Here is a 20,433-nt window from a genome sequence, read left to right as displayed (position 1 = left end):
ACTATAATGAAGCAAGCGGGGTCTGTCTGAGAGTAAAAGTCGCAATTTATTAGTTCGGCCTTGACAGTTTCAAAGTGGTTTAAAGCCACCGACCTTTACGGCTTATCCTGTGGCTTGAATAAACACGTTGAAATCTTTATTGTGTCACGTGACTCTGTTTTTAGCATGGCGGGTGAGCATCGGAGACGAGGAAAATAAACCAGCCGCCAGAGCGCGCAGGACTTGTCGTGCGAGAAACCCTGCAGCATCTCTCAAACGAACCCTTTACCATAGATCGATGGCATATATTTGTCGAGACCTGAAATAACCTGGCCAGCCTCAGTAAGATTGAGGTGCACTCCATGTCTTGTTTTAAATTTTACATGACAAGTCGTTCTAGCATGTGTGAAAGGGTGAGATGGATGGCTTTGTTGATGCACGTGAAAAGGGCCAGAGGGCTTTTGTGCCATAGACAAGCCAAGTGCTTCAAAGTGCTTCAAAGTGCTCGGACGAGATTTGGTCTAGACCAACTCGTAAAACCAGTTTTGCTATTGTAATACGCATTGGGACTGTGGGTTATCCAGTTTATGGCTCGCCCATCCGGCGCTAGGCGCTGTTGTCACCCGCAGAGAATACGCCTGAATCGCGATACCAAAAATTTCGGTTGACAAGGAAAGTAATAGGAGCTAGTAAACGTATGTCTCACATTTCATAACCTTAAAATGGCACCGGGATTTACTGTCGCACTGTAGGAACGGTCCGGCGCGTCAAAACCCACGCTAATGCGCATGGATGCACCCAACCACGCAGATTATTTACAGTTTCCGTCCACTTGTCGCGACTCACCCATGCAGAGCATGCACGCCAGGATACGCTATGTTGAGGCAGGTGCCGCTAATCGACAACACTATATGGCTGGTCTACCAGCCGTATGTTGTGAAAGATTGCCTACGCCTCTGGAGGTGAGGTTGTATATATATCCGCTCTGCGCCTTCTAGACCGCTCGGTGGTATTCTCGTAAACCATCTTTGTTTTGCATTTGCACCACCGCATTCATCTTGCATCTCCTTTGCACCCTTCCCTTAATAGCATTGGTCTCATCTCTCCTCTATCAAGTTTTTGCTAACATTGGTACTCCCCCCTCCCCCAAAACTCGATCAACGATGTATCCTGAAGCCAAACGGACCTGCCCACCCTCTAAACATTGCATCCGGTATGTGCTCCACGACGACGCGACTCCACGCAGAAAGAGCCACCGAACCAGCCCCATTACCCCCAGGAAAAACACGCCCCAAGTCTTTCCGTACCTGCCGGTCTCCGATGCTTCTCCTCACGCCCCTTTCTCCATAACGTCTGATTCTCTTGTCACGTCCTCTCCTTTCACGTCCTCTCCTTTCACCCAATCTCCTTTGCAACACACACTCCCTATCACGTCACATGCTTCTCCTTTTGACCTCCCCGAAATAGTTGCAAAGATTGTGGGCTATGCGGACCACATCCCCGGCTCGTTGTACTCGTGCTTGCAGGTGAATCGCTTGTGGTACCGCGCGGCGCGGGAGTGCTTGGATACGCGCATCCTCTTTCGCAACGACGCAAAGTTTGTGCAATATGTGCGGACAGCGAAACCAGTAGCACGGCCGTCGCACCTCGCGCTCAGCCAGCTCACGCGCGCGACCGCTGCGGCGGTCCATGCCATGGCTGCGAACGTCGATGCCTCCCAGCTCCGCCACCTCGAGATGTTCATGTGTCCGAAGTTCACGCTCCCAGCGACTCTCTTATCGACTGCCCTACAATCTCTTGTTCTCCTGGGCTGCTCTCTCGTCGATGACACGGCGTTGCACAACATTGGTGCGCGGTGCCGCGACTTGCGCAAGCTCGACCTCCGCGCGTGTCACTTGGTCTCCGATGCCGGTATTATCTCCATCGCGCAGAACTGCCGCGACCTCCAATTCATCAACTTGGGCAGACACCGCGACGGCCATCTTGTGACAGACGCGAGTGTGCGTCATTTGGGCCGGAGTGGCCGCTTGCACACGCTCGGGCTTGCGGGCTGCGACGTGAGTGACGAGGGCCTCTGGGAGGTTACCACGCGGTCTGGCGCGACGCTCGAGCGTATTGCCGTCAGTAACTGCCACAATGTGACTGACCGTTCCGTTGGACGGCTCTTGCAGATGGACCTGGCGCCGCGACTCTCGGTGCTCGAGATCAAGCACTGTCGCATGGCTAGTCTCCGCTGTGTGGTTGAGTTCAAACGCCGCCAGTTTGCGCGCGGTGTGTGCGTGCAGCTCACGCTTGACGACGCGCAGGCCGCACGTATGGCGCACGCTGAGGTTGCGATGGATGTTGAGATCTCGAAGGCCATCTTCCGGGATCTCCTAGAGTGGGCGAATGACGAAAATGATGGAGATGCAAAATGGCAAGCCATGAGATGAACCAAGAGCTATAAATGGAATGCGCTGCATCTCGCCAAAGCATGGATATTTAAAGCTGATGGATGATCGAAACGGGTTTTACGAGTCCACCTATCGGCATGTGTTTCAAATTCTGGCAATCCCGTGTGGTTTGTTCGTAGCCTAAATGTAACTAGTATTGTATATACCCTTGGACTTTCCAAATAATACCAGTTACTTCACTCGGTGAGAGATGTAAGCAAAGAGCCGGGCAGCTCAACGTGACATACTGTAATTGCAGTCCCGTCAAGGCATTCATGGGGATAGGTCAGAGACTTTCTCGAACTCACTGGGTGGGAGCCAGCCACCTAGATGACGTATTTTTGGAGGATTTTCTCCGTCAGATCTAGTACAGTTAAGGAAACCAAGTATTTAGCAGCCCTACACCTCTTATCCTATACCTTGCAGATAAAACTTAGCTCACTATGTGTTTTGAGGCCTAAGACTAAGAGATTGATGAAAAAAAAAAGCCGAGTAAACTGATCCACATTGTATTCCTAAACTTGACGGTAAGTTAGAAATTTGGAGATTTGTGATTACCACCTTTATTCGGCCAAAGGTCGATTGGAGTGAGATTGACGGTCCTGCAACGTAGGAGTGCGCAACCCAGAGCGTGGGCAGGACAATACGATCACATCGCAAAACGGAGTCAGGTAAGAATTACGCACTTTGTAGAACAAATTAAGTAACGTACACGCGACTCCTAAACAAAGCTAGACAACACCAGGCACCTTTTCCCTTCTAGTTTCAAGCTCTACTTGTAAACCTTTACCGCTTTTGCACTCACATATCCGATGTCCGACTATCCATACCGCCGAGAGCCCAATGGCCACCCACCACGCGGTAGAGGCGGCTACCGCGGGAACAACTACCGCGGACGTGGAGAGAGAGGTGGGCGTGGTGGTTACAGAGACAATCAAGGCTATCGAGAGTCCAGCCAAGACGACTATGTCGACGGAAGATACCACGAGGCACACGACCGTGACTTCGAGCGACCTGAATCTTTGAGCAGAAAGTCCTACTCGGCGTCAGAGAATATTGATCCATTTAGGAAAAGTTCCAAACCAGACTCTGAAGAGCTCCGAAGACACAGCTCAGGGCACAGACCAAGCCAGAGGGGTGATAGAGACAGAGAGAATCATAGAGGCGAAAGGGAAAGTTACAGAGGTGATAGGGAAAGTCACAGAGGTGATAGAGAAAGTCACAGAGGTGATAGAGAGAGTCACAGGGGTGGATTCAGACCGCAAAATCGTGGTGGTTACAGCGGAAACCATGGCTCTTTTGACGATTCCAGGAGCCAGCCGGAGCAGCCACACAAGGCGTATAACCGACCGGCGTCCGAAACAGTGGAGCCAGCGGAGGACCACGTCCCTAAGGTGTACTCTCCGTGGGTGAAGATATTGAAGATGGGTGTTCAGGCTGAGCAGTTCCAGAAGCGAGAGGCAGCGCTACAGGAGAACGAGTCCAGATTGATGGAGTTCGAGCTCAAGCGGTTCAAGACGGAACGCCATCTCGAGACGTTGGCGGGGCAGGTGGCAAGGGATGAGTTAAACGTTCAGCTCACGGACGAAAATCTTGATAATATTACGTTTATGTGATGGGTTATAAAAAGGCCAGATAGCTCATCTGCAATGCTGATATTCATACGTTAAACTTTGGCATGAGATGGTTCGTCTTAGACCTATAACAAAGGAGCAGGGGATGTACCTCCACCCATGGATGAGGTGGCCTGGCCAGCACTCAGTCTGGCTCTTAAATACCTTAAAGGCTAATATATGTGCTCATGTAAATATCCAACTGTAGCACAATTGACATGACCGATCCTGCTGTGTGGGACCGAAAGAAGGTAAAGGCATATAAAAGGTGTCCCCACTCCATATAAATGCTCAATAGTCAAATATCCAGTCGTTAGTATCAAATATATAGAATTATTGACGTGCCCTGCGAAAGCTCCGCAACTGCCAGAAATAGCTTATCACGTGACGTAGTTTTTCCACCCTCGATAACAAAACGACTCCATTTTCCCACCATTGCCCTCATATCGTTTTTGTCCATCACCCACCAGAATGTCTATTTTTGAAACGATTGACTCCTGCTCCGATTGTAAACTTGTCACCCTGTTGCTCTACCTCGCGCTTGCGGTCGGTGTGTACAAGACCACGACTGCGACGTTGGGTTTTGCTGCCCTTGTTGCCGACTGCTTCCTCCTCCCGGCGGTCAACTTTGCCAAATACGGCGCCGCAAAGAAGGCAAAGTACTGGGCAGTTGTCACTGGTGCTTCCGACGGGATCGGGAAGGAGTACGCCTTGCAATTGGCAAAGAAGGGGTTGAATGTGGTGTTGGTATCGCGTACGCAGTCCAAGTTGGAGCTCCTTGCGGCCGATATCGAGTCAAGGTACGGGGTTGCCACCCAGGTGCTTGCTTTTGACGTGTCCACCGACGAAACTGCCAACTACGAACAGCTTTCTGCGGTAATCAGTACCTTGCCGGTCACCGTTTTGGTCAACAACGTTGGCCAATCCCACTCCATCCCGGTTCCGTTCCTCGAAACCGAAGAGAAGGAGATGAGAGACATCATCACCATCAACAACACCGCCACTTTGAGAATTACCCAGGTGGTTGCGCTGCAGATTGTGGCCACCGTCGCCGGAAAGTCTGTGCGCGGTTTGATCTTGAGCATGGGCTCCTTCGGTGGTTTGTTGCCTACCCCGTACCTTGCAACCTACTCCGGGTCCAAAGCGTTTTTACAGCAGTGGTCTGCGGCTTTGGCTGGTGAATTAAAGCCACAGGGCGTGGATGTTGAACTAGTGATCTCGTACTTGGTGACATCGGCAATGTCCAAGATTAGACGCACCTCTGTCACGATTCCGAACCCAAAGACCTTTGTCGCATCGGTGTTGCGCAGTGCGGGGCGTCGCAACGGTGCTCAGGAAAGGTTTGGCACTACCACGCCGTTCTGGTCACACGCGTTAATGCACTGGGGGATCGAAAACACCGTTGGGGTGTACTCAAAGATTGCCAACACGTTGAACTTGAACATGCACAAGTCGATTCGTGCGAGAGCGTTGAAGAAGGCAAAGAGAGATGCTAAGAAGGAGTAAGCGTTTCCAAGCGAGCTCTGTAGATCACTCCTCAGATCGGACCTGGCGATGAAGGGTTTGGTTGGGGTGAGCTAATAAACGAGATAAGAAGTTACTATAAGTGAAGTTTAGTATATAGTTAAGGGTGCTAGATCCATGATGTCTTGTATGTAGATTGTGGTCTCATATATGGGCCCGTGTTTGATTGTTTTTTCGAAGACAATCATGGTGTGACGTTTTAGTCAGTTAGGACCTCCAGTTTAGGCTGCATATTTATCATCTGGCTGTTTTAATAAGCACCAAGAAGTATAAGCAAAGATTATTTCTGTATTTCATCCATATATGCTTCCTTACTAGGTCTCATAAACCAAAGACTAAGCTAATGTCACCGGCATTGAAATTTTTATTTCGGATCCGCCCCTCTAAAAAGTGAAGATGGAGCCCGGGAAACATGAAGCAAGCTTATAATCGGGTCTGAGACATGTCACCTAGGGAACAGGGAGAGGCTGTGGACACAGTTTTGGTGTCTAATCTAAGATCGGAAAGCTGGCGCTGGAGCTCACATGGAAACACCAATACACCTACGCCCTTAGGATATGGACAAAAAAAAACATCAAGAATGTCAATAAATCAATAAATAACACATATATTAGGCAGCCAGAGCTATTAAATCCGACGGTACATATATAATAAGCAACCCATAAAAGGATACAGCATAAACCCCTATAAACTGTCGAGGTAGAGTTTCACAGACTCCAACTGACCCTTCTCATACGCGGAGATCTTGCCTTGGAACTTGCCCTTGCCACCGCCTTTCAAATTTGACAACCTCTTCTTCAACTCACTCACGATCTCGTCCGTCTTTTCGCCAATCACGATGCACGCACCGCCATCTTTGCCCTCTCCGGTCAAAACCACAACAGTCTTGTCAGTGACCTTCTCCTCCGCAAAGTACACTCCGACTTCGCGAGTGACATTATGGGCAAAGTCAAGCCCAAGGTCGCTCTTGTAGACGTAAGCAAAACAAGCCCCACCCTTGAACTTGGCAACAAAGTCCCTCAGCTCGTACGTGGCCAACTCCTTCATCAAGTTGGTTTCCTTGGTAATTGCCTTCTTGTAGGACATCTGTAACTGCGCAACCTTGTCACAGATACCATCTGTCTGACATGACAAGTTTGCGTTCAACGTCTTCAACACGCTGTGCGCCATAGTAGCATAAGTCACAACCCTATCGCCCGTGAGGAAGAATAAACGGGAGTTGGTGCCTCTCACGGATTGCTGATTCAAGAGCGCAATGGCGCCGATTTCCGCCGTCAGCGCAAGGTGGGTCCCGCAGCACGGATTGGAGTCGAGCTTACCAATGGTGACAATGCGCAAAACGCCCTTGTTAACATCGTAGTCCAGTGGCATCTTCTCCTGGTTCACCTCGTCCTTGTCCTTTGGCACTTCCACTGCGATGGCTGTCGCTTTTTTAATCTCACCGTTGACCTCTTTGCTGACTTTGGCCACTTCCTCCGCTGACATAGCTCTTGGAAGCTCGATGTAGTTGAGCATTTCCCCCATGGACCAACTCAACGTTGGCAAGTCGTAGCGGTCTAAAACGGCAGAAAGAAGATGCTGTCCAGTGTGCTGCTGCATGTGGTCCCACCTCTTGTCCCAGTCGAGCGTTAAGGAAACTTCTGACCCGACCTGAAGCGGTTCCGTGGTGATGTGTTTGGCGATGAGCCCATCACGCTTAACATAGGTGACGGGGATGGAGCCGTTAATGGAACCAGTGTCCGATGGCTGGCCGCCGCCTTCAGGGAACAAAACGGTGTCTTCAAGTTCAACTTCATAGGACTTTGTCACCGGTTCAGACGCCTTCTTGCTCTTCTTTTCCGGTAAGAGCTCCTGGCACCCGACGACCTTCGTGGTCAAGGTGCGCAAATATGAGTCACGCTGGCATGCCAAGGCACCAACGACTGTAGAGACATAAGCAGTGGACATGGTGAAAAAGGTTCTATTGTTAAAAGGGTATGCTTAGATATGAATGTATGAAAAAGGCTATGGATGTAGATAACGAATGAGGGTGGCGGACCCATTCCGGGTCGTTTCAGGAGTTGACTGGATTTTTCCGAACGCAGGATGCATACGGGCTGATTCTCGGGTTGGGGTTTAAGCTTTCAGCGAGTGGTTACTGTCTATTCCCAATCTTATACAGCTGGTATATATTAGGTCTTGACTGGTATATTTTTTTCCCCAATACTTTCTGGTATTGCTTGTATGAGTCGGTGTAACTGTCTATACTTATTAAACTACCGTTGGAATTGTGGTTTTCTACCTCTTCATTTGTTGTATGAAGCGCCCGTGTTTCATTACCTCTTTCCCTGACATATGCCCAGAGTTCTGAGTCCCCGTCCTTCTACTGTTTTGAGCTACTAACTTGAAAATACAGCCTCTTGTGCTTTTTTCATCACATGGATATTTTGCGTCATTACTCAAATAAAAACGCTTTCTTCTAATCTTTCAGTTAGTGACGTCATTGGTGCGACCCATCAGGCCCTACCAAAGGATGGGCCAGCGCTTATTCCGCACATGCGGTAGTCGTGTGTCTGTTTACCATAAAACAATATTGAGGGCGGTAATTTATAAAAACAATCCAGCATAGCTTTATTGTGATAGACGTAGGGCTATTATGGAACATAATTGTGGGGCACACATGTTTCCGAAACTTTCTTTGCCTGAGTCTGTCACGAGAAGAGGCACGTGCTTTACGTGTTTACGTGTCAAGACTTAAATTTTCGCGCCTGGTAGTGGGGGAGCCGTCCAATGTATGGCATCACCAAAGTATTTAACATTACTTCTGTCTGGAGGAAGACAGGGGTCTAGACTTAAGTATAATTACTGGGGTTATTGACGAGAGGGAGTTACCGCACTGGTTTGTACCCTGTGGTCCTATTTCTCAGTTGTAGCTATGGTGACATACCTAAATCCGCCAACTCGCAGCCTCTTTTCTCTCACTCTAATCTTGACTTGCAAAACTTTTCTACTTTCTTATTATAGCCTATTTCTCTTCCCGTTTCTTTTCCTCTCTTCTCTCTTGATTAGGCGTAACGTGATGTTGACAACTAACAATACCGTTTTGGCGGTTTGACAGGTTTCTTTTTTCTGGGGCGCACCCCGGCCACAGCAACGCTGCATGGTTAAAACACGCTCGGCGCACTCAGTGTAAGGGACCTTTCGCGGGAATTTAGCCACCACAGTAGAAATGGGCTATTTCATATCGAACTGTAGTTTTAACCCCGGGATATCTCTGGCACAAACTATGTGATATGCCTTGGAATAGAACATATTGTACTTTCTCAACAATGGATCTGACTCCACCCTCAAAGTTAAATCTCGTCAATAGATATGGTGTATTCGCGAAAGCCCGTTCCTGGACAATCTCCCGATCCGGACAGCCAAAACACCATTAGAGTTTCATCTTCAAAGCAGCAAAACCAAAATAGCCTGCACCTGTAGCATGGGTACAGGATTTATGGCATGCATAGTTACCGTTCAGGTACCGTCCAACAAGCTGATCCGATTTGTTGGCAGATTAATTCACACTGAGCTGTATCGTTAACCGTATGGAATATCACACCAAAAACGCCTACCGTTTGGAATAATTTGTTACGCCCAACCTTACTAGGATCTGATCCAACCTTTCGTTTTAGACTCTGCACAACCGTGAGAAAGTTCGAAAGCTGGTCAAACTGGAATTTGCCGCCGCCCGGAGCATCCGCTACTGAAACTATCCGTTTCGCATCCAAAAGAATAATTTTGCATCCAAAAGATTGTTATTACGATTTAGCCGTTGCAGGATAGATTTAGCCTGTAACCGCTACCACTTTGGCCCTTCGAATCTGGTCCAAACCTTTGACGCTCTTCCGAGACCACTAGTATCCCATCTCAGAAGCATTACTTGGTTTAGAAACAATAAACTCTACCATACTCAGCATCTCCACCCATTACCTTACCATTCAGAGCATTAATACTTTACACAACCATTTCTCTTCATGATATCTGCCGATATTGTCTCCTTGGAGGCCAGTACTACCGTGGAAGACCTCTATAGCCTCTCCACGCTTCTGTCGCAGGCGACAATTAAGCAGAAGAGTTACGACTACTTTACTGCCAACAAAAAGAACCCCAAGAGCTGCGGTCGAAAAATCATCTCTCACAAGACGTCCAAGTTGGATCTAATCGACTATCATACGCTCACATCGCTTCCTTTGCCTCCGCCCCCGTCCTCTCCCTCGACCTTAGCTTCTCCCAAAGACCCCGAGGTGAACGATAGCTTCTGCCATACGCTCCAGGATCGACACGACCAGTTATGTCTCGTTGAAGATTACATCGAGGACTCTGATGTTGTCAAGACCATCAAGCGCAAGCAATCCATAGCGAATGTCAAGCGATCGCTTCTGCAAATGACCTCACAACGGTCGCGATGTGTGCCTGAGGGAGTAATGGAAACTGGTGAGATAGGATTGGGTTGCGACTCGTGTTTTGCTTCAGGGTTCAACTCGGTGGACAAACCAAACTCCGGCGCACTTTCCCTCCTTCCGACAACCTCCGGTTCGGGCGCTGGTTCTGGTCCCACGTGTATCAGTTCAAGTACTGGTTCTGCGAGCCGTGCAGATTCCAATGATAGCCCGGTTACATCGACAATGTGTTCCGCTTCCGATGCCAACCCGAGCCGCTCTTCTGCTATTGATTCTAAGCCATGCTGTTCTTCCACTTTTGACTCTGAACCAAGCTTTTCTTTCTCTAGCTCCAGCTACATGCCTTGCGATACCAAGGTCGGCTATATATCTTCTACTTTCGGTGGTAATCATAGTTCCAGCTATCTATCTGAGTCCACCTCCCGATCCTGCTCCGACTCCACCATCTTGTCCAACTCCAACACTCTTGTGGAGCCTTTCAACGACAAGTTAGAGCTTCTCCCGCCAAACCGCCGATTCTCGTACACACGAACTATCTCGCGGCCCGTGACCCCCACGGCCGCTACTCCCACGGTCGCCACGACCCGATGGCTGACCATGCCTGCCACCAACGACGACTATTTCTCCACCCCATCTAAAAGGCCTCGGGGTGAGAACTTGGAATCAATTTTCGGTAAAATTCCCGGTACAGAGTTCTTGAAGCACTGTGATATCTGCGAAAAGCCATTGTACGAACTCTCGTCCCTTTTATCCCTGACGGAAGCTGACAAAAGCGATGGATCTGCAATGTTGCCCGCTAACAATTACGAAAACTTCATCTGCGGGGATTGCACCGATGAATACGAAGAATTGTTGCAGAAACAGGCACCACCAGAGGAGTCCAACTTTGACTTTCAATTGCAAGTGGTTGAGGAGTTGCGGAAGCGTCAGCGCCAACAAGGCCGCATTGCCTCAACCTATGTCCCTCCAGCCAAGCGACTCTTCCAGCAGGAGGTGGATCAGGACTACAACACCATGTTCGCAGAACAGTCACGAACGCTGCCCCGGAAGAAACTTCTGCTTTCGCCTTGGAAAAAAGCACACACCCCGGCTTCACCCTGGAAAAAGGCGTGCTTACCCTCATTCCTCAACCACCGTTCGCCTTTTGGATCGCCAAAACCCAGAGCCATAGCAATGGAGGGCCAGGGCTTCTCTGACGAGCTTGTCACCAAACTACAAAACCTCGAACTTATGAGTGATGGTAGAAAGGGTTCAGGCGGAGAGCTCTGGGACGCCACCAAGAAGAGGTTGCGCTGGAGGTGGCGTGTGAAGGGGTTGTTGCCGAATATGGATGTGGGAAGTGCCCCAAAAAACTCCTTTCCCGACGTTCTCGATCTGGATTAAAAAAAAAATGAATGGCACATGGGAGCCAAGAATTCAGGGGATTTAATTTTCAATCAATCAAAGATCAATAGAAGCAAGGCTTCGGGAAATAGATTTGTAGGGGGGGGGGGCATTGGCGATGGTATCCTGGGTATAGAGTAGGTTCATAAACGTGGTAATGAAAGTATGGGAAGCGGACGTCAGATCCATAGTAAACTATATTTATACCCAGACAGGAAACAACATCCCTCCTATTCAAACTCCAGTAGCTATCAGATAGCTACCTGGAGCTAAATTCCAGTCTTGAATTTGCCCATTCCCGCATCCAATTATAGACTTTAAATTTTCTATTACATTAAGCTTCAATCTGAAAGTTAGCCAACGCTCATCGTTTACCTAGTTCAAATGTAATCCATAACAGAGGGTGGACGATAAAGGATATCTGGGGTAAACTAGCAACCTATGACCAAATATATTGTATTGTCCATATCTATTTCATGTCAACATCAAATTTCACTTCCTGGCCACGGGATACGCACCCCGAATTTGCTCTTCGGGGAACACACCTCGCATTTCCTCCTCGATGGTCAACGCGTACTTCATTACGACGTCGCTCTCACCGGTAGCAACGCGGCGGAAGCGCTTCGCCAAGTCGGAAATCTCGGACAAGTACCCGGCTAGCTCGCCGCTACTGAGCGAGATCAGATCAATGTCGCCTGTGCGCGCACTACCGACCAAGCGCAAGATGTTAATCAACATAATGGCGCTGAACAATGTACAAAAGTGGATCTGGTCGGACAAGAAGGCGAAGTAGGAGTCGTTCGCGACACTCAAAATCTCCCGCACAACCTTACGCGCGTGGTAGAGCATCAGGCGGAGCGTGGTGGAGTCTGTGTGTGCCAATGTAGTGGCAAGGGGTTTGGATGCTCTAGTGCGCGCGGCAGTGGAGAGCTTCATGAAGTTCCAGTTGTAAAGGACCATGAGATATCCGTAGTGGTAGCCAAGAACGACAAACTGAGATGCAGGCTGTTCGAGGAGCTTCTTCCACCTTTCTTGCCAGGTGCGGAGTTCTTCCTTGGTGTGGGCGAGGGGGGAGAGCGGCAAGTTCTGAGCCGGGCTATTTCCCCGGGAGTTTTCCTGGGCTTGATCATGTGTCTCTGGTAAATTTTCCCGGTCCTGGGCTTCCTCCATCCTCTTGATAAAACAGTAGATAATGTACTGTAGCGAAATCTCTGCCACCATTCTTCCGTCAAAGTTGTTCACGTTCTTAAACGCCGACAACGACGTCATCAAGCCCGTAAGCCTTGCCTCATCGATAATGCACGCTCGCCCAGAGAAGTTACAGTTCACAAGGTGCACCAACGACAAGTGGTTCCAGACACGGTACACCGTGAGCTCGGTAAAGGCGCGGTCTACGGCATAGAGCGGGTCGCGCGGGCCGTGGAGCGTGCTCTCACTGAGCAACGTGCCCAAGGTGTCGTTGGTGACAAAGTGCTGGAGTGCGATGCCGGAGAGGAACCACGCGTCGATAACAAACGTCTCAGACGAGAGACTTAGCCCGTAGATCAGGAGAATCACAAGCGCCTGCATGAACTCTAACGGCTGCGGCAACTGTGTGAGCGCGTTGTTGAGGTCGACTTGCAACTTGTGAAGGAGCAAGTGGTACACCTGGTTCTTGAAGAAGGGGTCGCTGTAGCGGAGTGCAAGACAGCAGCAGGTCGTGAGAAGAATCGACGAGTTGAAGCGGAACTTATCGACCAAGAGCGCGGTGGGAATCTTGTCCGGGAACGACACCCAGCGGCCGTAGCGGTCGCGAAAGATCTGAAGGAGCTGGATCGCCTGGTCTTGGGTTATAATGCCAAGGGTGATGATATCCTGGTACGATAAGTCAATCTTTGGCTGAAGAAGCTGCTGGAGGGGAAGGGGAAGGTGGTTGGGCGAGCTGATGGTTCCGATGGAGTTGAACGGCGAGATAAGGAAGGCTTCCGAGGGGGTATCAAAGTGCGGTAGAATCACCTCTGGCTGCACCGCCGATGAGATGGGGGTTGTAACCCCGGGGTACAGGTAGTTGTGCGAGTTTAGAATCTCCAACATGGATGAGCGGTGTTTTGGGCGGTCGGGAAGCGGTTGGGGAGGTACGGAAGGTTCGCGGGGACGCAAGATTGCAAGAATCTCCTGTATACCCTTAAGGATGGTTGTAGTGTCTGAGGCAGAGCCGAGTCCAGCGGCGACGGCCAGCACCAGCGGCGAATGTGCGCGCGAGTCCAGCGTCGAGCGGGCGCGCGAAGATGACAACGTGAGTGGCAACGCTCGCATGTTGCTATATCCCGAGCTAACGCTATTTGCACTGAAGAGCGTGTCGCGCGTAACCGACACTCGTTCCTCATCGTCGGGCATCTCCGTATCGAAGCTACACGCCGCGCCCAACGACACGCAGCGCAAGCAGCCCGGGTGGTTTGGCGATGTGAAACAACGCGTTTTTTGCTTTCGACAGGCGCTACAAGCGCGCGACGCGCGTGTATTACCGCTGCCTCTTTGCTTCTTGGTCCTGGGACTGGGCGGCGACAGCGTCTTGCGCTTCTCCAGTGACTGCAGACTGGTTGCAGGTTTCTCCATTGAAAGGCGAGCTCAAAGGATAGTGATCTTGCTTGAGTAGCAAGTGCGGGGGATGGTCTTGAGCTAATATCAGACTGGAAATAGTCGACTTTGAATAGGTGGGGTATTTTACTCGAGATGGGTGAAATACTTGACGGATAATGTTTTGGTTAAACAATATGCAATGTCAGAGCCGAAAGCGGCAGTGGAGCGTTTTGCTTAGTGTCAAATCGGGCTAAAAATTTCACATTACAAAACGCTCCCCGCGGCTACGCAGGCTGGACCTCGGCCGAAAAACATGCACGGCGGGACGGACCCCTTTTAGTAGAGGATATGGCCTACGGATTGAGACAAAAGAAAATCGGCAGGATTAGAGTATTCCAAAAGGTGGAAATATGGATAAGTGTAGATGGGGTTGCTAATACACACGGGATATGTATGTCTTCTGGCAGTAATACACCGGTAGATGCGAGTGCTATGAATTTATATGGAAAATACCATGTTGCCTTGGCCTATAATTGGATGCTGTGGCGGGATCGAACTTTTGAATATGTTCCATTATATAATGTTGATCACGGTAGAAACGTAGTAATGAGATAACCAGTCGAATATGGCGCATTGTATTTCATCATTTTTCAGAATTGCGGCTATGGCGCAGTGGTAGCGCAGCAGATTGCAAATCTGTTGGTCCTTAGTTCGATCCTGAGTAGTCGCTCTTCTTTTTTTAACGTTCACCTTTTTTTTTTAGCAATATTATTTTATTTGATGCCTCTCGTAATTTAGTTTTAGCCGAGTTTTTTTTATCACTCCTTGGACGACAGTTTTCGGTGGGTTTATCTCTCAGTGATGGAGCGTATTTCGACTCCCCGGTAATCCTATCACAACGTAGCTGCCATTACAAGGCTACTTTACATTGCATACCATCTGGGACTATTCTCACGCAATGACACCCTCACCTTGCAATTTATTTCAACGATAGCTCAGACTAGAACCCCCTGTTTCATCGCTGCCTCAACTTCCATGAAGGCTGTGTACCGCTGCGGCTCGACGCATTTCGTGCGGCTACACCGTGTCCGTTGGTTGATACCTGCTTGGCCTGTATATTTAATTACCGCAATAAGTAATAATCCCATCAAGATACCTCTTTTGTCTAGCCATGCATATGCCCTGCTATATCCAAAAGCCTGTTTGAACATCCCTTTGCGTGTGCGGCGCGTCGGTTTGAAGACCAAGCCCCAATCATCAGGAAGGACTCGATTTGCATCTCGAGCCTGACCAGGAGCTTCATCTATTGTGACCACTTACCACTCCTTAGCATCCGTACTATTGCATTCAGCCAAGCCCCCAAGCTCAGTCGATACTCCGCATTGAACGGTCCCAAAACGTACAAGTTACACGCCAGTCTCCGACCTTGATCTCTGTTCACATAGTGCTATTTCCGCAAACCCCTGAGCAGCCCCCTATTCTACCACCCCCTTACACCCCTTTGCAACCTACAATAACATGTGGTGGTTTATAGGACGAAAGTCAGCGGCGGAAGGGACGAACAAGGACATCCGGTTTGACTCGGTCGACATTGATCTGTTTCGGAACTTCCGCGCGGCGACCAATCGCGACTACTTGTGGATGTGGATCGTCATCTTCCTCTCTATAGCACTTTTGGCCTCCGATTGCTACACGTGTGTCAACCTCTTGGTGTTCAACCGCTGGGCGCTGAATGTGGCTCCCATAATCCCATACCGCATCTCGCGGTGGATCTTCGCGGCGTGTATCCTCGCGTCGCTCTCGATTCTTTGCTTCAACACGGCCATGGCGATCCGGACATACCGCACGCGTGTTGTGTCGCTGAACTACATTGACCCTATGGCCCGGAACTGGTACAGTGTAAAGAATTTTTCGTGTTTCTGCCTTTTCAACGGCATTGCCACTGACAACTTCTTTGACTGGTGCGTATTCTACATCTTCTTTGAGGTCAACGGGATGATTCCGCTTGTGGTCTGCGACGGCCCCAGACAAGTGATCAACGGGCTCCTGATCTACTCAACGTTATATAACGAGAACGAGAGCCACAATCTCATTACCGCGATCAAACTGATTGCCAATGTCGATAACACGGTGGAGGCCGCGGTGCTTTCGTTTATGACGCTCTCCGTCACCATTTGGCTCTTTTTCTTCCTCAAGTTGGTACTTGCAATCGTGCTCGCCATCCCCATTTGCTGCATGATCGAGAAGCGCGGCTACGCGGGATTCCACGCGTACTACGTCGATATTGTCAATGAAAAGGTCGAGAGATTGGTCGCCAAGTATGACAAATACCTGACACAGAGATTCTACAATGAACTGCGCAGTTCCGTATCGGATATCACAAAGCCCGAAGCCACCGTCTCTCTTCCACAAGCATTCAGTGAAACATCCTTCACGACGATAAATACCAAAGATGCGTACACCTGCGATCTCTTTTCCAGCACATATGGTGTTCCACCCTATACCTCGCACAAGAACTCGTTTCCGTATGTTAGCATGAGCGATAGTCTGTCCAAATCTTCCAGAAGACCACCGATGTACGCTTCTAGGAGCAGCAAAGACCGGCTGGTTGGCTCCACCGAAAATTTGGCCTTCAGTTTACCGACAGATGATATTGAAAAATCCGTGGGGCCAATAGAGCCGTATTCGGTCTTGGATAGTGGAGCAGCTCTGCGGTACGTACCTCGGCGACAGGTACCGCTCTCCCTTGCTGACTCTCAGAAGCCTATTGGATTGAGCCATACGGATATTCCGTTGCAAATCCTCCCCCCCAGGAAGCGCACCGATCCCAGCCTCCGCGAGTCTTTACGCTCGCCGTTTGATGACGTGGAGGCGGAAATCAACGGTATTCACAGGTCCGAGCCGTACTTCGAGCCGCCTGCCCCCACCCGCACAAACACCGATCTCAGTGTTCATTCCAGCGACCGGTACTTGGAGCAGCGTTCCCCCCTCTTGGAGGAAGCGTTCGACGATAACTTTGCTGGGATGCCGAAAGTGTTGACCCCTGAGCCGGTGTTTACGGATCAACGCTCGGATATGTATAAATATTCTTCAAGCCTTCAACGGGAACAAGGCCGCCCTTTTGCCGAGCCCAGGTACGGGGAGAGTGGACAGTTTTTCCCTGAGGATGTATCTATGGAGAGTAACAGTGAACGACAGAGGCACCTTTTCCCTCTGTCCAGTGGGTATTCCTATGCGTCCAACACTGGAGGAGATTCGGAACGAGGGGGTTATGAAACGAGGCTCAACTCAGCCAGCAATGCCAAGGCGAAGCGTCTCCCGTATCATGAATATCAGGAGAATGGTAGTCCATTCCGCTAGCACTAATGTTTATTTTCAGACTTACGGATATGAATTAATGTGATTTTTTATAGCTAGTTGGGTAAAATTAGTATATGTTGCTGGTATTGACTCTGATCCATGTCTATGCCAATAGTCGCTTTGAAATTCAGGTTAGAGAACGGTGGATATAACAATTGGTTCTCTCATTCTTATAGTACGGCCGTGTGGTCTAGTGGTATGATACTCGCTTTGGGTGTGAGTGGCCCAGGGTTCAATTCCCTGCTCGGCCCGTATTTACTTTTTTGATTTTCCAGGCACCAGAAATTGTCTAAGTCATTCAAAACAGATGGCAACTTTGAAGACAGCGGGGAAACTCAATCCACTCTAAACACGGTTTACTTATCTACTTTAAGGACAGTCTGGTCGACATTTCAGAAAGAATAATGTGATTCGGTGGGATAAGATAGAGGAATCGAGGTTGAAGCATACATTTCAACAACTCACTAATTTATGGACCGATAGCAAATCTGGTATAACGGATTGGGAAAGAAATAAATAAGATAGACGTAGGCACGCTTTAAAACGTAAGAGACAACTCTGGGGTCGGAGATTGGTGGAAGTTGGGGAAGTATGCGAATACGGGTATTCGCTGTAGAAAAGACGAAGTGGCCGCTCCCCCCAACAAACCCGAACCAGCAGCTAAAAGCTGTCTGTAGGTTTCAAAGCGGTAATGTTGGTGTATCGTTAAATCTATTTGTCGGCCTTAATACCCAAGACGGCTCTACCGTAGTAGTAGAAAGGAACGGTGACACCGACGGCGAACATGGCGACGTATGGGTAAATGTAGAACTTAGATCTTGGGTGCTTCAACCACATTGGCTTTGGAGAGTTCTGGTAGAGCTTTTGCAATCTGATGATGTTTTGTGGATCTGGAGCCATTCTAGAGAGTATGTTAGTATATCGCTTTGACTGTGAGCACCGATGTATCGTGCTGTTTTTGTTATAACAGCTGATATAGCAGGCGAACTTACATGAAATTAATTGTGTGTGTGAAGAGCTTAACGGAAGTGTATAGCGTGCGTTCCAGTCTTATATCTAGTTGTATGTCTGGCGCTCGGTAAGCCAATCACTGAGAATGAAAAAAAAGAGGTGAGTTTAGTGTACAGGCCGGCTATATGCACACAAACGGTGCGACAGTTATGCTTCGTAGGTGCACGACCTTTGCTATTATACGTTGACATGCGTTACCCACGAGAGGTCAACTTAAAGCGGCACCAAGTTGAGAATGAATGAAAACGGATGGAGATTAATGGAAATAAATAAGATTAATTATCTTTGGATTTCAATTTCCGACCTGGCTATCTTACAGATGGATAAAAGGCTTTACCATATTTATGATAATCTGGAGTAAATTTCGTCATTAGAGCAAATCTTCATAATACATTCATCTGAGCATATCCGAATAAATTGTTAACGGCAGCTCACAGCAAAATATAGCCCACTGATTGAGCAGCGTTGCTCACCACCTTTCATCCGAAAGTTCCCCATCCGAAGAGCGCTCAACATCCTCCTCTGCGCTTAGCTCAGCAAATGTATTCACGTTCTCCTCATCCTCACCTAGGTCACTACCATTCTCCTCGTCTTCCTCATCAGAAACGAGGTGTAATGGTCTCCTTCTGCCTGGTCTTCTGTCAGACTCGTTATCTTCACTATCCATATGTTCCTCATCCTCCGACGCTAGACACACTCTCTTTCTCGGACCACCCAAACTCCTTCTGAGCGAGGCATTGATATCATCTTCGCTTTCTTCAGAGTCACTGTCCTCGATAATCGCGCGGGGGACTCTCGGACTATCGTTTGTGCTCAACCAGTCGCGGAAATTTTGGGTAGATTCCTCCATTTCCAGAATGCCCGTCCGGATCTCGTTCAACGATTCACCCACTTCGTCCTCGCTATCTAGTACATGGTCACTGTCGACCTCAGACAAGTCCGATCGGTCATCAATAAAACTGGCCCCAGATTCGTCGTCTTCGTCGTTATCACGGTACCTCCGCAGCATGTGGCGTTGGATCGCGTCCATAAAGTTGCTGCTTCCGGGAAGCGGGTGGTCGCTACTGGAACCCTCTAAGTGGTCCTCATCATACGCTTCCTCGCCGTCGTAGTAGTCTTCCTCATCGGGGGCAATGGTGAACCGCACGCCACAGTTCAAGCATTGTGTCCCGTGGGCCTCCCAGTGGCAGCTGCCGCATCGCGGAACGCCGTCCGAGCGGTCAATCACACACGTCGTGGCGTTGGAGAATATCTCTTTGAAAAGAATCTTTTTGACGCGGTCATGCTCGTAGACCTTCTTCACCGCTTCGATTTCGGCTTCAATCTGCTCCGTAATATTAGTATTGATGATTTTAGCGGTCTCCACGAAGCTTTCAACCACGCTTTGGATGGATCGGTTCAACACCGGCTCTTTCAAGATGGGGGTGCGGCAATGGGGGCACTGGGGCTGCCGGGTCAACCATTCGTTTAAACACTCGTAGCAGCAGGTGTGTCCACAGGTGGTGGAGAACGGAATGTGCATCATTTCCTGGCAGATGATACACACCGTGGAGGCGTAGACGCTTTTTAATAGCGCAGTAGTCAAGTTTGGTTCCTGAAGGTTAGTATGCGTTTTTGAGCGATTATGAGAAGTACTTACTGCATTGAGAACCACGTCTTCAACCGATAAACTAGACATGTTCTCAGATAATCGAGGGGTAGAGAAGAGTCGGGGTATTGAAGTGGCTCTGGGGTAAGCAAAATGTCAAAAATTATATATGAATCAGTTATATGCAGGATATGAGGTCAGCCGCTCGGAGTTGATTACCGAGTTGGTCTAGATATATGTAGAGGTGCTGGCTGGTATTCTCTAAAAAATAAAGTACGAATTGATAACCAGTATTAGATGTCGTTATCTTTGATTATGAATCTCAGAAGTTTGGGCTTCGTGAAATAGGTGGATTTAAAAATCAGAGCGTGAGATCATAAGCAGAGTGATCGAGAATTGAATACAAGTTTAGACCATGGGTAGATATGGCGACACTTGGTGAAAATATTATTCACTACTAAATTAGAGTACCCCATTCATGCTATGTTAAACTCCATCCACAAATCTCCATCCACAAATCTCCTTTCAGAATATTTATGGGTTGGTCTCTACCTCTCATA

General features: G+C 49.0%; 10 protein-coding genes and 2 non-coding genes across 12 annotated transcripts; 7 read left to right on the top strand and 5 right to left on the bottom strand.

Annotated features, from left to right (window-relative positions):
• Window positions 1-148: 148 nt before the first annotated feature.
• BABINDRAFT_114123 (uncharacterized protein) lies at window positions 149-507 on the bottom strand. The gene has a single exon (XM_019126862.1). The coding sequence runs from the start codon at window positions 447-449 to the stop codon at window positions 252-254; it is 198 nt and encodes a 65-aa protein (XP_018987318.1). The 5' UTR covers window positions 450-507; the 3' UTR covers window positions 149-251.
• A 553-nt stretch (window positions 508-1,060) lies between these two features.
• Window positions 1,061-2,576, top strand: AMN1 (Amn1p). Its single transcript, XM_019126863.1, has one exon. It carries the CDS (start codon window positions 1,143-1,145, stop codon window positions 2,409-2,411), a length of 1,269 nt encoding a protein of 422 aa, XP_018987317.1. The 5' UTR covers window positions 1,061-1,142; the 3' UTR covers window positions 2,412-2,576.
• Window positions 2,577-3,223: 647 nt separating this feature from the next.
• On the top strand, window positions 3,224-4,027 carry BABINDRAFT_165492 (uncharacterized protein; the record flags this gene model as incomplete). Its single annotated transcript, XM_019130341.1, has 1 exon — window positions 3,224-4,027. The coding sequence occupies one exon, from the start codon at window positions 3,224-3,226 to the stop codon at window positions 4,025-4,027; it is 804 nt and encodes a 267-aa protein (XP_018987316.1).
• A 444-nt stretch (window positions 4,028-4,471) lies between these two features.
• On the top strand, window positions 4,472-5,669 carry BABINDRAFT_160203 (ketoreductase). Its single transcript, XM_019128113.1, has one exon. The coding sequence runs from the start codon at window positions 4,496-4,498 to the stop codon at window positions 5,528-5,530; it is 1,035 nt and encodes a 344-aa protein (XP_018987315.1). The 5' UTR covers window positions 4,472-4,495; the 3' UTR covers window positions 5,531-5,669.
• A 442-nt stretch (window positions 5,670-6,111) lies between these two features.
• Window positions 6,112-7,547, bottom strand: BABINDRAFT_160202 (putative alanine--tRNA ligase). Its single transcript, XM_019128112.1, has one exon. It carries the CDS (start codon window positions 7,493-7,495, stop codon window positions 6,233-6,235), a length of 1,263 nt encoding a protein of 420 aa, XP_018987314.1. The 5' UTR covers window positions 7,496-7,547; the 3' UTR covers window positions 6,112-6,232.
• A 1,553-nt stretch (window positions 7,548-9,100) lies between these two features.
• On the top strand, window positions 9,101-11,712 carry BABINDRAFT_160201 (uncharacterized protein). Its single transcript, XM_019128111.1, has one exon. It carries the CDS (start codon window positions 9,547-9,549, stop codon window positions 11,353-11,355), a length of 1,809 nt encoding a protein of 602 aa, XP_018987313.1. The 5' UTR covers window positions 9,101-9,546; the 3' UTR covers window positions 11,356-11,712.
• Window positions 11,713-11,762: 50 nt separating this feature from the next.
• ZCF19 (Zcf19p) lies at window positions 11,763-12,662 on the bottom strand. Its single transcript, XM_019128110.1, has one exon. It carries the CDS (start codon window positions 12,622-12,624, stop codon window positions 11,848-11,850), a length of 777 nt encoding a protein of 258 aa, XP_018987312.1. The 5' UTR covers window positions 12,625-12,662; the 3' UTR covers window positions 11,763-11,847.
• A 1,910-nt stretch (window positions 12,663-14,572) lies between these two features.
• BABINDRAFT_t89 lies at window positions 14,573-14,644 on the top strand. The gene has a single exon. It is a non-coding gene; the product is annotated as a tRNA-Cys (tRNA).
• Window positions 14,645-15,185: 541 nt separating this feature from the next.
• KCH1 (Kch1p) lies at window positions 15,186-17,365 on the top strand. The gene has a single exon (XM_019128109.1). It carries the CDS (start codon window positions 15,433-15,435, stop codon window positions 17,272-17,274), a length of 1,842 nt encoding a protein of 613 aa, XP_018987311.1. The 5' UTR covers window positions 15,186-15,432; the 3' UTR covers window positions 17,275-17,365.
• An 88-nt stretch (window positions 17,366-17,453) lies between these two features.
• Window positions 17,454-17,525, top strand: BABINDRAFT_t90. Its single transcript has one exon. It is a non-coding gene; the product is annotated as a tRNA-Pro (tRNA).
• Window positions 17,526-17,985: 460 nt separating this feature from the next.
• COX7 (cytochrome c oxidase subunit VII) lies at window positions 17,986-18,174 on the bottom strand (the record flags this gene model as incomplete). The annotated part of the gene is made up of 1 exon (XM_019131578.1): window positions 17,986-18,174. The coding sequence occupies one exon, from the start codon at window positions 18,172-18,174 to the stop codon at window positions 17,986-17,988; it is 189 nt and encodes a 62-aa protein (XP_018987310.1).
• Window positions 18,175-18,372: 198 nt separating this feature from the next.
• On the bottom strand, window positions 18,373-20,232 carry BABINDRAFT_114027 (ubiquitin-protein ligase). Its single transcript, XM_019126861.1, has 2 exons — window positions 19,925-20,232; window positions 18,373-19,879 (listed from the first exon to the last, which is right to left on the bottom strand). Exons 1-2 carry the CDS (start codon window positions 19,961-19,963, stop codon window positions 18,755-18,757), a joined length of 1,164 nt encoding a protein of 387 aa, XP_018987309.1. The 5' UTR covers window positions 19,964-20,232; the 3' UTR covers window positions 18,373-18,754.
• Window positions 20,233-20,433: the final 201 nt, after the last annotated feature.

Source organism: Babjeviella inositovora, assembly GCF_001661335.1.
Source record: "Babjeviella inositovora NRRL Y-12698 unplaced genomic scaffold BABINscaffold_2, whole genome shotgun sequence".
NCBI classification, from domain to species: domain Eukaryota; kingdom Fungi; phylum Ascomycota; class Pichiomycetes; order Serinales; genus Babjeviella; species Babjeviella inositovora.
This window is presented reverse-complemented; position numbering and strand designations above follow the sequence as displayed.